Source organism: Aquila chrysaetos, chromosome 9, assembly GCF_900496995.4.
Source record: "Aquila chrysaetos chrysaetos chromosome 9, bAquChr1.4, whole genome shotgun sequence".
Taxonomy (NCBI): Eukaryota; Metazoa; Chordata; class Aves; order Accipitriformes; family Accipitridae; genus Aquila; species Aquila chrysaetos.
The window spans coordinates 16,478,589-16,491,138 of NC_044012.1; the positions used below are offsets into that span (position 1 = coordinate 16,478,589).

The 12,550-nt window shown below is 35.5% G+C and overlaps 1 protein-coding gene across 7 annotated transcripts in view; it reads left to right on the top strand.

Annotated features, from left to right (window-relative positions):
• ADCY7 (adenylate cyclase 7) overlaps positions 1–12,550 on the top strand; it is a 68,330-nt gene that overhangs the window by 52,820 nt on the left and 2,960 nt on the right. For 6 of the 7 annotated variants that reach the window (XM_030024419.1, XM_030024421.1, XM_030024422.2 and 3 more), the window contains 13 exons: positions 376–448; positions 1,234–1,331; positions 2,063–2,147; positions 3,798–3,935; positions 5,137–5,199; positions 5,799–5,837; positions 7,258–7,421; positions 8,686–8,767; positions 9,350–9,505; positions 10,239–10,385; positions 10,796–10,903; positions 11,704–11,818; positions 12,340–12,464. In XM_030024419.1, the coding sequence (XP_029880279.1) occupies positions 376–448; positions 1,234–1,331; positions 2,063–2,147; positions 3,798–3,935; positions 5,137–5,199; positions 5,799–5,837; positions 7,258–7,421; positions 8,686–8,767; positions 9,350–9,505; positions 10,239–10,385; positions 10,796–10,903; positions 11,704–11,818; positions 12,340–12,464 (1,393 nt within the window). The remainder of the gene's footprint in view (positions 1–375; positions 449–1,233; positions 1,332–2,062; positions 2,148–3,797; positions 3,936–5,136; positions 5,200–5,798; positions 5,838–7,257; positions 7,422–8,685; positions 8,768–9,349; positions 9,506–10,238; positions 10,386–10,795; positions 10,904–11,703; positions 11,819–12,339; positions 12,465–12,550) is intronic. The other variant, XM_030024426.1, reaches the window with a different exon arrangement.

The following is a 12,550-nucleotide window of genomic DNA, read 5'->3' on the forward strand; positions in this document are numbered from 1 at the left end:
CACTGTACCTCAGCTATTCCCAACAGGGGCCTGATCCTATTTAGGGGAAGTTTTTGGAGGCTGTCGGCTGTCTCTAACGTCTGCTATTATACTTTCCTATTTGCAAACCTCAGGGAAGGTCTGGGGTTACATTTTGCATGTAACTGGCAGACGCTGCTGTCTGTGAGAGTGTTCTCGATCGGCTTGTCAGCTAAGTAAAAATGTAACTGCTCATATGTTATGCTATGAAACATAAAGACCTTGCAGAACTGTAAAATGTCTGTAAAACGGTGGCACTCTCACCCTGCATACTGTGGAGTCTCAACTACAACGATGCTTCTGCATACTCTCCTTGGCCTGTTCTGTACATTTTGTAACGTGTCTCTTTGAATGCAGTCCATGGTGTGGCAAATCGGATGACTTCTGTGGATTTTCACTGATCTTTGCAGAACCTGGTCTTGAAAAAGAGGTTAGTAAGAGCAAAATAATCCTTTTTGGTCTTTGATTTATACTTCAGAGCAGCATAAGAATGTATTTGAAACTGTTCATTCTGAAACTGGATTCTGGAGGTGACTGCACACCTGAAGAGGTTTTTGGTAACTAATGAAAAGCAGATCTCATTCGTTTGAGTAGGTCATTCTTCCTTAATAATGCTAATTTTGTAGATTACAGGAGATTATCTCTAATCTGTGGTTAAATTCTTGCCATAAGGGAGTTAGTAGGAGTTTGGCAGCTTTAATATACGAAGAACTTCTCTCAAAAGTAATGATACTTAAAAAAGTATTTTTGCATCCATAATGAAAATACTCTGCTTTCTGTGGTTGTTTCATTGCAAGTATAATACTGTTGTTGTTAGGTACAGTGTACTTTTTCTGTTTGAATAACTGTTCTTTAATTTACTGTGCTGTGGTGTACTGTATGTAGTTGCTGGCATGTGTGTACATATGTATTTTAGGTTTACTTCTGCGTATATCCTTTTTTATGAGGATTTTGATTACATGCATCTGTGAAGTGCTGATTTACATACTTGGGGGATTTCCCTCTAGGTTTGAAATTATCCTTTGGATTGGGCTGGTTTTGTTGATAGATGTTCAAGTGAATTTTACTTGGTGGTTTTCTTTTGTTCTCTCTTAGTTCTATGTATGTTTTTAACAGTGCAGTATAAATTTGCATATATATGTAATCACAAAAATGTAATACAGTTTTTTAAAGACCTGTAAGTATCCTTAAGTTTTATTATAATCTGTGTTTCAGTATCGCACTATTCCTATCCTAAAACTGAAGAGTTACTTCGCATGTGCCAGTTTTGTGTTCCTCTGTATATTTCTGATACAGATGTTTATAATGCCAAAGTAAGTGCCAGTATTTTAATAATTGGTAATTCAAATTAACCAATAGCTAAAGTGAAACTCATGTGCATGAAACTTTTTAAAGTCTTTTGGAGTTCCTGAGGGTTTACATTTAAGAAACACACACCTCTTCAGACTAATTTACTGCTTAATAAAGGAGTGTATTCATGTTGTTGGTGTAAGACCCCAGATATTAATATGAAAATAAAATAGAAATATTTTTTTAATATTGTGTTTGCTTAGTACACACAGGGAGATGATCAGTTATGTGAGAAAAAACTATTTTGTAAGAATAGTTGGCTGTAAGCACATTGAGTGAGCGAGCAATAGAAAAACGGGATTAGCTGGTTAAAATGTGCTCAGTGATCCTTCTGTCTGTAGAGGTACAAGGAGAGAACTTTCAGCTTCTTCTCATACCTCCAAGAAAGCAGATGTTTGATGATTCTGAAGTTTATGGCATATTTGTTTTTTGTGGCTGTTGCAGTGCAGTTTCCATGTGGTTTATGCATGGGGTAGTGGTTCAGGCTGTCAGTGAGAGGAGTAGAGTATCTTAAAGTAGTATTTGTGCAACAGAGCAACAATAACCTGTGCAATGTTATGGTTATTCAGTGCTATTAGAAGAAAAAATCTATTTAAATTTAGAGAAACACTGTTAGCAAGCATTAGTCCGAATTGTGGTTTGAAAAATTTTTTTGTTTAACACTGGTTTGTTTAATGCTTTCTCTTCTGTTTAGAACTGCAAAACTAGGAATTTCCTTTGGCGTTGTTGCAGTCATCATTGTACTTATTTTGTTTGTGTGCTTTGCTGAGAAATGTATGGTAAGTTTATTAAAAAAATGTTTCCTGTTTTCAAAAGTGGATGGATGTAATTCGGCAACTTGGTCTATCTTTTGGGGTAATGAATTAACTTATTAATTTCAATAGGAGTTACAGGAGCCTTGAATCTCAGCTTACCAGGAGATTTCATTGCCTGAAACAGATTTTCATGTCTGAAAATTCTCACTGTAATTCAGAATCATTTGGATGCTAGAATAGATGTGTACGAGGCAGGAGGAAGATATTAACACTTGCTGGGTGGGGCGGGTTTTTAAAATTTATTTTTATGCTTATGTTTGTCCTTAATAGTAATTTTTTGGTTGTAAATCTTGATATTTTCTATACTGGCAACAATATTAAAATCAAAATAAGTTTGAATGCAAGATTAGTTTTCATAATAATTTATAAAGTCCCATGAAAATTACAAACATATGAATAATTTACTGGCAACAATTTCATAGTTGTTAGAATTCCAAATTCATCATTACATCAATTAGGACACTTTGCATTTGTAGTTCCTTTTTCGTTGCATTATTAAATGTATGCAATTACTGTTTAAAAACATATAGTGACATAGAGACAGGCCATAGTGACATAGAGTTCAACAACACAAAATAAAAAAATCCTTCTGCAGTCCAAGAACTATCTGGAGGCAGGGGTGGGAGAAGGAAAGAATTCTAAAGAGTTCTTGCACTCATCAAATCTATGTTGTGCTAGACCAAGGGTGAGAGGGAATTCTGAAGTTCTCTTGGGAACATACCACCATCATCTTATTCCAGAGGGGTGATGGTGATCTCCCAGGAAAACTGCCACAGAAAGAAACTGTCTCTTATAGACCCAGGTTCAAGTTGTGTAAAGGGGAAAGAAAAAAATAAATAAATTGCACTCCGTACATGGGATAAATTTTATGATTCATTTAAAAGTACAGTTAGATAGCATGTATGGATTTTATGTATGTATGGTGTTTATGAGTGGATGGATTTTTATGTATATGTGTGTGTGTATATATATGTCTACGGAGGGGAGGGGAGTGTGTATATGTATGCATGTATGGTTTCTACACATGTAAAAACACATGGAGAAAAGAAAAGGAAAAGACAATTCCAAGACTGCAACTGCATCAGACTTGAGTTTTACACCGGCAGTGTTTTGGTATAGCATCCTTGAATAATGCTTGTAATCATTAAAAGTATATGCTTTACTAGATGTTTTTTGCTATAGCAACAAATGGAGGATATTAGGATGGCAAGAAAAGAGACTATCATTGGTTTCAATTTAGTAATCTGAAAATGTAGTTCCAAATATAACATTATAGCTCCAAAATTAAAAAATACAACATAGATTATGACTATATTTTTAGTAATATTTCCCTGGAACTTTCAACTAGATCATAATTTTGTATTTTTAAAGCAGAAATTCAGAATATTTTAGCACCCGGCCTCTTTGAAATAAGGAAGCATTAGCTCCATTTTCAGTTGTGGAAAGGCGTTGGGCATTTAATCTGAATGACTAGATACAGAGTTCTAAATTAGGATTCCAGTGAAGGCTCTTGACACTCTCCTGCAGAGAAAAAGTATTTTATATTTAGAAATATTTCTTACCTTGTATCAAAATATTATCCAAGTTACTGAAACAAACTAATTTTGCTTACAGAAGTGCTGCTCAGAACAGCGGCCTTTCCTGCACCATCTTTGCGCTATCTCAGAAAAGGTGGAAACAATGCCTTTACTTAGGCTTCCTTTAGCAGTCATCACTATAGGTGCCTTGCTGATTATAGCCATTTTTAATTTGGTAAGTAATCGCATTATCTTTATTCTGTGAACTTACTGTAACATCCACAGTTTAAGTAACTTTCTGTATTCTTTTCATCATGTACCTTGCTTTTTGCTCCTTTTTTCCAATGTCTGATTCACAGCATGAGTTGATTTACACAAAGATAATGCACAATGCCATGTAAAAGCATTAAAAGTAAAAACTCCCAGTTTGTAGAACTAAAAGTACATATGATAGATTTGAGTTCTAGTTTACATCACCTTTTCGTGCTTTCAAGATGAGATTTATAGTTACTATTGATTATGACCATGATCGCTAAGATTGTCTTCCTTTTTTTTTTTTTCACGTGGGTTTAAATGTTTGGCTGCAGTGGGTAGCAGTTTTAAGCAGTTTACTGTGCTATTTGCACTAGCTAGTAATAATGCAGATGAGAGAGGGAAGAGTACAGCTTGGCACTCTTTTTTAAAACCAAAGACATTATGCGTAGTTACTGCTAGACTAAGATGCAGATGGAGTCAGTCTTTTAACTTTAGTTTGAGTATCGTATTGCACCTGGGGTACATACATTTAAAAACCAAACCTTTGCAGTAACCTCATGCTCAAGACCACTCTATTGTGTCTTTTTTTTAAACAAGCTTTACGTGACATACCATGTTAACAATTAAACCTATCTGATAGCTAGCTACTAAAAGTGATATCCTCCTGATCCCATGGGGAGTTTATTCTGAAAGCTATACTGCAGAAAATGCTTAATTTTCTTTTGTAGGTTTGTTTTTCTGCTGGCTTGGGTCCTTGAATTGAATCACAGTGGTGTCATGTGAACACCACCAGAGACAGCCTAAAAAAAACCAGGAACAGCAGCTGTGAAACTGGGGGGTGAGACAGAACCACATGTTTGTGCCAGTTAGCTCTTAGATTAGCATAGCCATAATGTGAAACTTTACCCTGAATTAAAAAATCAGTAAGTAAATACTTGGCAATTTTAACCTTCTTGCCCCTTGTGTGTGCATATATGTTTAATAAAACTATATGGGATATCATTACAGTTCAACATTTATATTGCACTAACACTGAAAGGGCAACCAGATCAGGTCTCATTGTATAGTATATGGAGAAAAAAACCTTAAAATTAGTGACTGCCTGCTAACAAGTTTGTGTGGTGGTTTTGTTGTTTTTTGTTGTTGTTTGTTTTTGTTTTTTTTTCCCCCTAATAAATCAGACTACTGAAAAGAACAAACCTGCAAACTTTACTGGATCAAATGACCTGTGTGCTACCACCTATGTGAGTAGAGTACAGTCTTAATTTCTAAGATTAAAATGAAATGAGTCTTGGATGGTGTGTATAATATAGATGGATGGCAGCATTTTGCTAACTTCTCATCTTTTTATAAAGATAGAATTTTTAAATCATTGAACACAAAGACTTACTCCTGCCACAAGGCAGTTCTAGGGGTATTTTCTATCATCAGCTATGGCTTTACTGTGCGTCTTTTAGGGATTTTCAAAAGTCTGGAGTACTCATGGATGAAGCTGAAGTCTTGGCTTATTTTGGTTACACAGCACCTTTGAAAGGTGTTCTCTAGCATTTCTATAAGGATAGATTCAGCACTTACCAATGACACAACAGGATTATTTCTGAGGGTTTCATTTTTATCTTTTAATTCCAAAGTAGCATTCCATTTTGAGATAATCCAAATGTTTGGGATGCTCCTTTTGTCACCTGGCTGCCCCTTTAGGTGACGGACATGTTTTTGAACAACGCGCAGCAGGTTGTGTGAGGACTCTTTCTTTCAAGTCCTTACGACAAATGATAAGTTACACATATATAATGCACATTGTACTCATCTGGTAATTTTCTGCTCTTCCATGTCTCTAAATCAGCCTTTTGGAAACACAACTCAGTCCTGCATTGAGGAAACTGTAAGTAGTGAATACATGTTACTTTAAAACCCAGATCTTTGAATACTGTATACATTACTGACAACTGGTAGGTTCTGTTGCTGTATGAAACATGGCTTTTTTAGGTATCTGACAGCAGAAAAGTTCTTCATGAAAGCAAGATGTTTCAGCTACTGTTGCTGTGCTGAATAAAGTATGGCTTTGGATTTTTTTTTGAAATTTCAGACTTAAAATTAGTTCTAAAACTTTGAGAAAAAAACAGTAGAATACGATGATGATTATGTTCAAGTCTGAGAGATGAGAGCTGTACTTTCAAGTGTCCCAGTAAAGTATCTTGGTAGAGTGAAAGGGCTTAAATAGCCAACTGACCTGTGTCAGTGTTCTCTACATGGTGGTTTCTTTTTCAGAGGTTTGGCTTCAGGGTTGTAACTGTGAGTGTTCATTACCTTTTTGAGGTTAGACTCAATGCCTTTAGGATGACAGAGTTGGTATAATACATTACTATACAGGCTCTGATCCTGAGTTGCCCCATAAATTGTTCTGGTTTCATTCGCTTCAGCAGAAACATTAACTGTTTAGCTAAGAATCTCCCAGATCTGTGGTAGGCCTGTGCTATTATGGGTGAAAAACTGTGCTTTGTACATAAAGAGGAATAAACTCTTGAGGAGCAGAAGCTGTGGTAATTTTGGAGTTGTTTGTAGACTAAAGTATGCTAGCTCAGCATCTTATACCTGTGCTTGCAGGGAGCAATCCTGTCTGCATAATGCACTTTGTATGCCCTGACAGCTTTAATGCTCCCAGCTGCCTGCTGACAGGCAGCTTGGACACCATGCCTGAACTGTGATTCCTCTGGGAGAGTTTTTTTTTCAGTAATTCTGTTGGATAATGGCCCTAGCTTGATAATGCTTATTAGCATCAAAGCTCTTATGAGGGAGCTGTGTCTAAGGTTGGAGAACAGGTCATGGTCTTTACATGTTACAGGTGAGGGAGATGGGAATATGGTATCTACTTAAGGTTACAAAGGGGGACCACTGTCAAAAACAGGACCAGAATGCTGGAGTTCCTGGTTCAGAGCCTGTTCACTGGACCATGAACCTACTTTAGGTTAGTCTTGAACTTTAAATAAATAATTGCTTAAAATAATAGACTTCAGAAGATAAATTCTCAACACTCTTCAGTTTTTATCTGACACTGCTTATGTTGGTATGATGCTTTTTGTTTAAATCTTTTTGTCTTTAACAAAAAAGTAAACTAAAAAAAGCATTACGTTCAGCCTTTTAGTGCGATTAAAAATAAAGTTTTAAGTGTATTTAGCAAGTGGCTGTAATTTCTTCTATTTAAATTACAATGATCATGAACTTAGAGCATTTGCTATGGTTTGAAAGTCTCTTATGCATAAAGCCTGAATAATGCAACCGCTCTTCAAATTCTTCTTTTACAGTATTATGCTTACTGCTGCATACTGGGATTCATTGCTTGCTCAGTATTTCTTCAAATGAGCTTTGAACTCAAAGTTCTCCTCCTGTCCATTGCTGTGACTGTATACCTCATCATTTTTAATACCCTTCAGCATAAAAACTTGAGCTCCTATGTCAACAGTACCAGGTGCAGTGTAAAGTTTCTTTTAATTGACAATAATGTTTCATTAAAGGAGGTGTTAGGTTTTTGTATGCTTACTGAAATATCAAAATATCAAAATCATGTAAGTCAGACATTACAAACCTTTCTGCAAAGTTAATGACATGGAAATCATATTAGACCATATCATCCTTTTTTTCTTTTTTTTTTTTTTTTTCTTTGTTTAAAGAAACTGTGTTTTCTGAAAAATTCTGTAATATGGCTTCTGAGATCTCTGAAAGCTTCGCTTACATTAAAGACTAGGGGTTAGAATATTAATGTCATAATAAGGTTGATCTTCTGTTAAACTATGAAGAAAAGCCTTGCTAAAAGTCTGATGCTCAAGCTGTGTTTGCGAGACCTTGCTAATCAAGAGGATAGTGAACTCTTTGCTTACCTCACTAACTCCACATATTTTGAAAAGTAACAGCAATTTACCTGATTTAATTGAAGAAACTATAAAAATACTTTAGAGAAATCATACATGGAAGGGTTTTACTGTTCATTTGTAAGTCTGTTTCTCAGATTCTCAGCATAGTCTCATAGCTGAAGATTAGAATAAATTTATTTTGCAGAGGCTGTCAGCACAGCTTAAAAAAGCCTAAACCAGCACTTAATTTAGCCTCTTAATCCCAGGCTATTCATACAATGAGAATTTAGTTTGATGCATTTGTGAAAATTAATAGATGTGGTAAGACAGAGTGATCTTACTATGAAATATGAGTGGCATCTCAGATTGGTATGGAACTATATACAGGTGTGATTTAATGGCTGTCTTTGTTTTAGCAATTCAGGTTTTTATTTGTTATCACCTTTCCTTCCACAAGTAAGAAAGTTTCTTCTCCTACTTCAAGATTTTGTTGGCTGTGTTTTTGTTGGGGCAGTGTGGGGAGGAAAGCTGCAACTCAGTGCAATAGAAATTAAGATGTCTCTTTTAAAAGAAAGCCATGTTTACTTGAACATCTCACTACAATAGCTACTTAACAAGGTTTCAACACCCATTTTGTTATTATGTGAAACGCAGTTCATGTACTGAACTGAATGATAATCCTTTCTTGTTATTAGGATAAGACCTATAATCAGACAGCCACTGGCACAAATGAACAACGGCATTGGTGGTATATGTCTGAACAAAGACACCCTCTTCTGCTATGCTCTTCTTCCCCTCCCCTCCCATTCCTCCCCCAACTCTTAAATCATGTGGATTTTCTTAAAGGATACAGATGACTTTGTATTGTTTTCTTGTTTTCAGACTTTTCACCAAAGAGCCAAGGATAATGACTAATTTATATCTGGTTCTGTTTTACATAACCCTAGTTTTACTTGCAAAACAGGTATGTGTTTAAAAAGCAATAGGTTAGTTCTTTTACTTGCAGGAAGTTGGTTTAAATCAAATGCAAAAGTATTGTTCATTGAAATTGTGCACTAAATTAGTATATACTTTGATTTTTTTTTTTTTATATTCTTGTACTTAGTTGTGGATAATGTACTTACTTGCAGTTAGTTATAGATGATGCAAAAATTTTTACTGTGAAAGGGTGGAAACATTTTTATATTTTTCAATACTGTTTGCATTACAGAAGTCAGAACTTTCAAATTCTTCCAATTTGCATCTATCTGTATGTATATGTCAATATTCATCCTAAATCAAAGCAGTAATTCAAGATAAAACTAATCACCATGTTATTAAAATGTCATTTTGGTAAATACACCTGATGGTACCCAAATGGCATTCATTCATACTGACTGTTTCATATTTTTCTGACCTTCATTTTCAAAGCACATTTTTCATAACTATATAGGCTCAAAAGGCCTTGAAGAAACTTTATTGCTACTACACTTTTTGAATAAATTGACTAATATTTTTCAGCGAGATATTATATTGATTTAATTTATCGTATTTGGTCCCTTTGCAGATTGACTATTACTGTCGACTGGATTGTCTGTGGAAGAATAAGTTTAAAAAAGAACATGAACAGTTTGAAACCATGGAGAACGTTAACAGGCTTTTGCTGGAAAATGTACTTCCAGCACACGTTGCTGCCTATTTCATTGGTGAAAAACGAAATGAGGTATGTTTAATTTCTGCTATGTGAAGGACAGTAAATTGGAACTTCTGTGATTCGGAACTTCTGTGATGTAGAACCTCATGCTAACAAGCACACAGAAGGCTATAAGGTTCTGCACTCTTTGCCTCTTGTTTGTAACCCAGGACCATTGTAAACACAAGAATCTGCTATCTGGATGGCCTCAAAAAAATGTGAACTTTTAGTGTCACTCTCTGAAATCTCTTTTCAGAACTGGTAGTTCAGCTTCAGGACACAGTTTGAGGCTGGTAAATATTTAAAAAGGATTTACTGCTTTCCAAAGACCATATTTTACCAGAGAAGATAGGCTTCTTTTTAAAGAAGTTAGTGGAGGAACAGATAGTACCTCCTTGGTAACAACCTCAGTGAGAAGTTCATTGATAACGATCAATTTTATTTTTAGACATCCATCTTACTCTGCCAGCATGTCATCAGAATAAATATTGCTGATTTCACAGCCATGGTTAAGTGCCATAAGACTGGCACTGTTCAGAACAGATGAGAATCTCTAAGATACATAGATATCTCAGCTTTTCTTTAGGCAAATCAACTTCATTAATGTTTCTGATAAAATAAGAGATGCCCACTGTAAAGTAATGTAGTTGACTTCAGAGGAAAATTGTAATTTGATTATTGGTTAAAAACAATAATCCTAGTTTTGAATACCTGTGGTGGAAGGTGACTGATGACAATGTGTGAATATATTGTTTTCCTGTAGGACTGGTACCATCAATCTTATGACTGTGTCTGTGTCATGTTTGCATCGGTACCAGATTTTAAGGTGTTTTACACTGAATGTGATGTCAATAAAGAAGGCCTGGAATGCTTGCGGCTGTTAAATGAAATCATTGCTGATTTTGATGAGGTAATTAAGCTTCTGGCAAAAATGGATATTTACTGCAAAATACAATGTTTCACTAGATCTGTGAGCATTTGGTGGGGGGGGGGGGGAGGCAGTTATGCTGAACTAATATTCTGAGTTCAGCCTTGCAATCTTGAAAGATATATTCCCATCTGATGGGGTTTTTCAATTACATCATCTAATGGATTAGTAGTATGGTTTGAAAGTCCTGAATTTCAGTACTTTATCTCAGTACTTCTGCATTTTATTTCTCCTACGAGCAGGTAGAGCAAAACTGTGAAACTTAATCCTCAGTGCTTTCTTACCTAACCTTCATGTGATTGATAGTGTTTCTAGAGATGTTTAATGCTTATTGTAGACACTGAAATATGGTATTAAAGTCTCAAGTTTCTATTTTATTTCCCTTCAAACAGCTGTTGTTGAAACCTAAATTTAGTGGTGTTGAGAAAATAAAAACCATTGGAAGCACTTACATGGCAGCAGCTGGTCTCAGTGTTACGCCAGGCCAAGAGAACAACCAGGTACATCGTCTCTGAAATCTGCCTTCAGTATTTTGTGTGTATGTAGGTGCATTTCAAAGTAACAGAATGTAAGATGATATAAAAGAGAAAGTAAATGACCAAGAGTGACTTTCTGAAATGTGGAAAAAGATGATAAAAAGGTATTGTCTCCTGTTGAAATCACTATTTATCTCCTAGTTCCATATTTTTCCTAAGCAGGTATTAAGTCTGTAACCTCAGCATACTTTTACATCTTTAATCTTTGATTCCAGTAGCTTAACATTTATAGATGCATAACAGAATAGCTCTAATAATAGGGAAGACAAAGAATGGCTGCCAATCTCGGAACTGGACAGTAAGCTTTTTGTGATACCTGAGAACTGGCACAAAAAGAGAATCCTCAAGTGCCACGTTAGATCTGAATCTGAAACTGTTTGTCACCCAGAAGAATTAAAACCAATTTCTGTACTCAGGCTTACTTTCACTATAGCAGGTTCATGTATGATATTAGGATGCATGTATATAATATATACAAAACATGTAAAATTAAATCTGGAATCCTAAAGGACAGACAAATTCGTTTTAAAATTTAATCATATCATTTTTGTCACTTCCTAGCTATTCCAATTGAATTTAATGTGTTTTTTTAAATCCATTCGGAACGTTTGTTGAAATATGCAATTCTGCACAGCTACAAGGATGAGTAGTCTTATCCTTATAAATATATACTTTATTCACTAATAGTACTGGTTTGGAATAGTAGCCTGACAGAGCCTTCTATGTTGCAATTTGATCATCAATATGTGGTGTGAATTGCATAGGATAAGGAAAGACAGCATGCTCACATTGGAATTATGGTGGAATATGGAATTGCCTTGATGAGTAAACTGGATGGCATCAACCGACATTCCTTTAACAATTTCCGCTTACGTATTGGTAAGTTCAGTTTGTGAAGAATGTGAACTCTGCAGGTCCACAAAAACTAAAAATGAGGTAAGATGAGTTAGGTAAATTGCTAAGGGCTGTATTTGGATTATAAAATGCTGAATAGCTGAAGGTAGTGTTGTCTAGTCTAGCTTTTTAAATATGCCAAGCTCCTTCACGGATGGGCTTTTCTAATCACTGGAGGGAGCAATACGAAGACTGCAACTGGATGAGTTTGGAGAAAATTATAGGTGCGGATGAAGAGGGAAGTACCCTGTTACTAACCCTTGGCTAAAGACAGTGTTGTCATTATATGAATGTTTATTTCTATATATTAAAAGGACAAAAGGAAGAATCTCCTGAGCCTCAGTACTAATATTTATAGAATGATGGTAATACTGATTGCTAGGAACGTGTTGCAGGGTTAAGTTTTGGGGTTTTTTTCCCTGAAGCTCATGACTTATGGCTAATAGTGAAGGTAGATATCATAACTTTCTACTTCAGTAATGACACATGCTTTTGTTTATACTAAGGGATAAATCATGGCCCTGTGATTGCTGGTGTGATTGGTGCCCGGAAACCTCAGTATGATATTTGGGGCAACACTGTTAATGTTGCTAGTCGGATGGAGAGTACGGGGGAACTTGGGAAAATCCAGGTAAACATAGCAGCCTTGGAAGGCTTAAGAAATTATTTCTGATTGGTTATGAAATTTAAAAAAATGTGAATAATCAGAAGAATTAA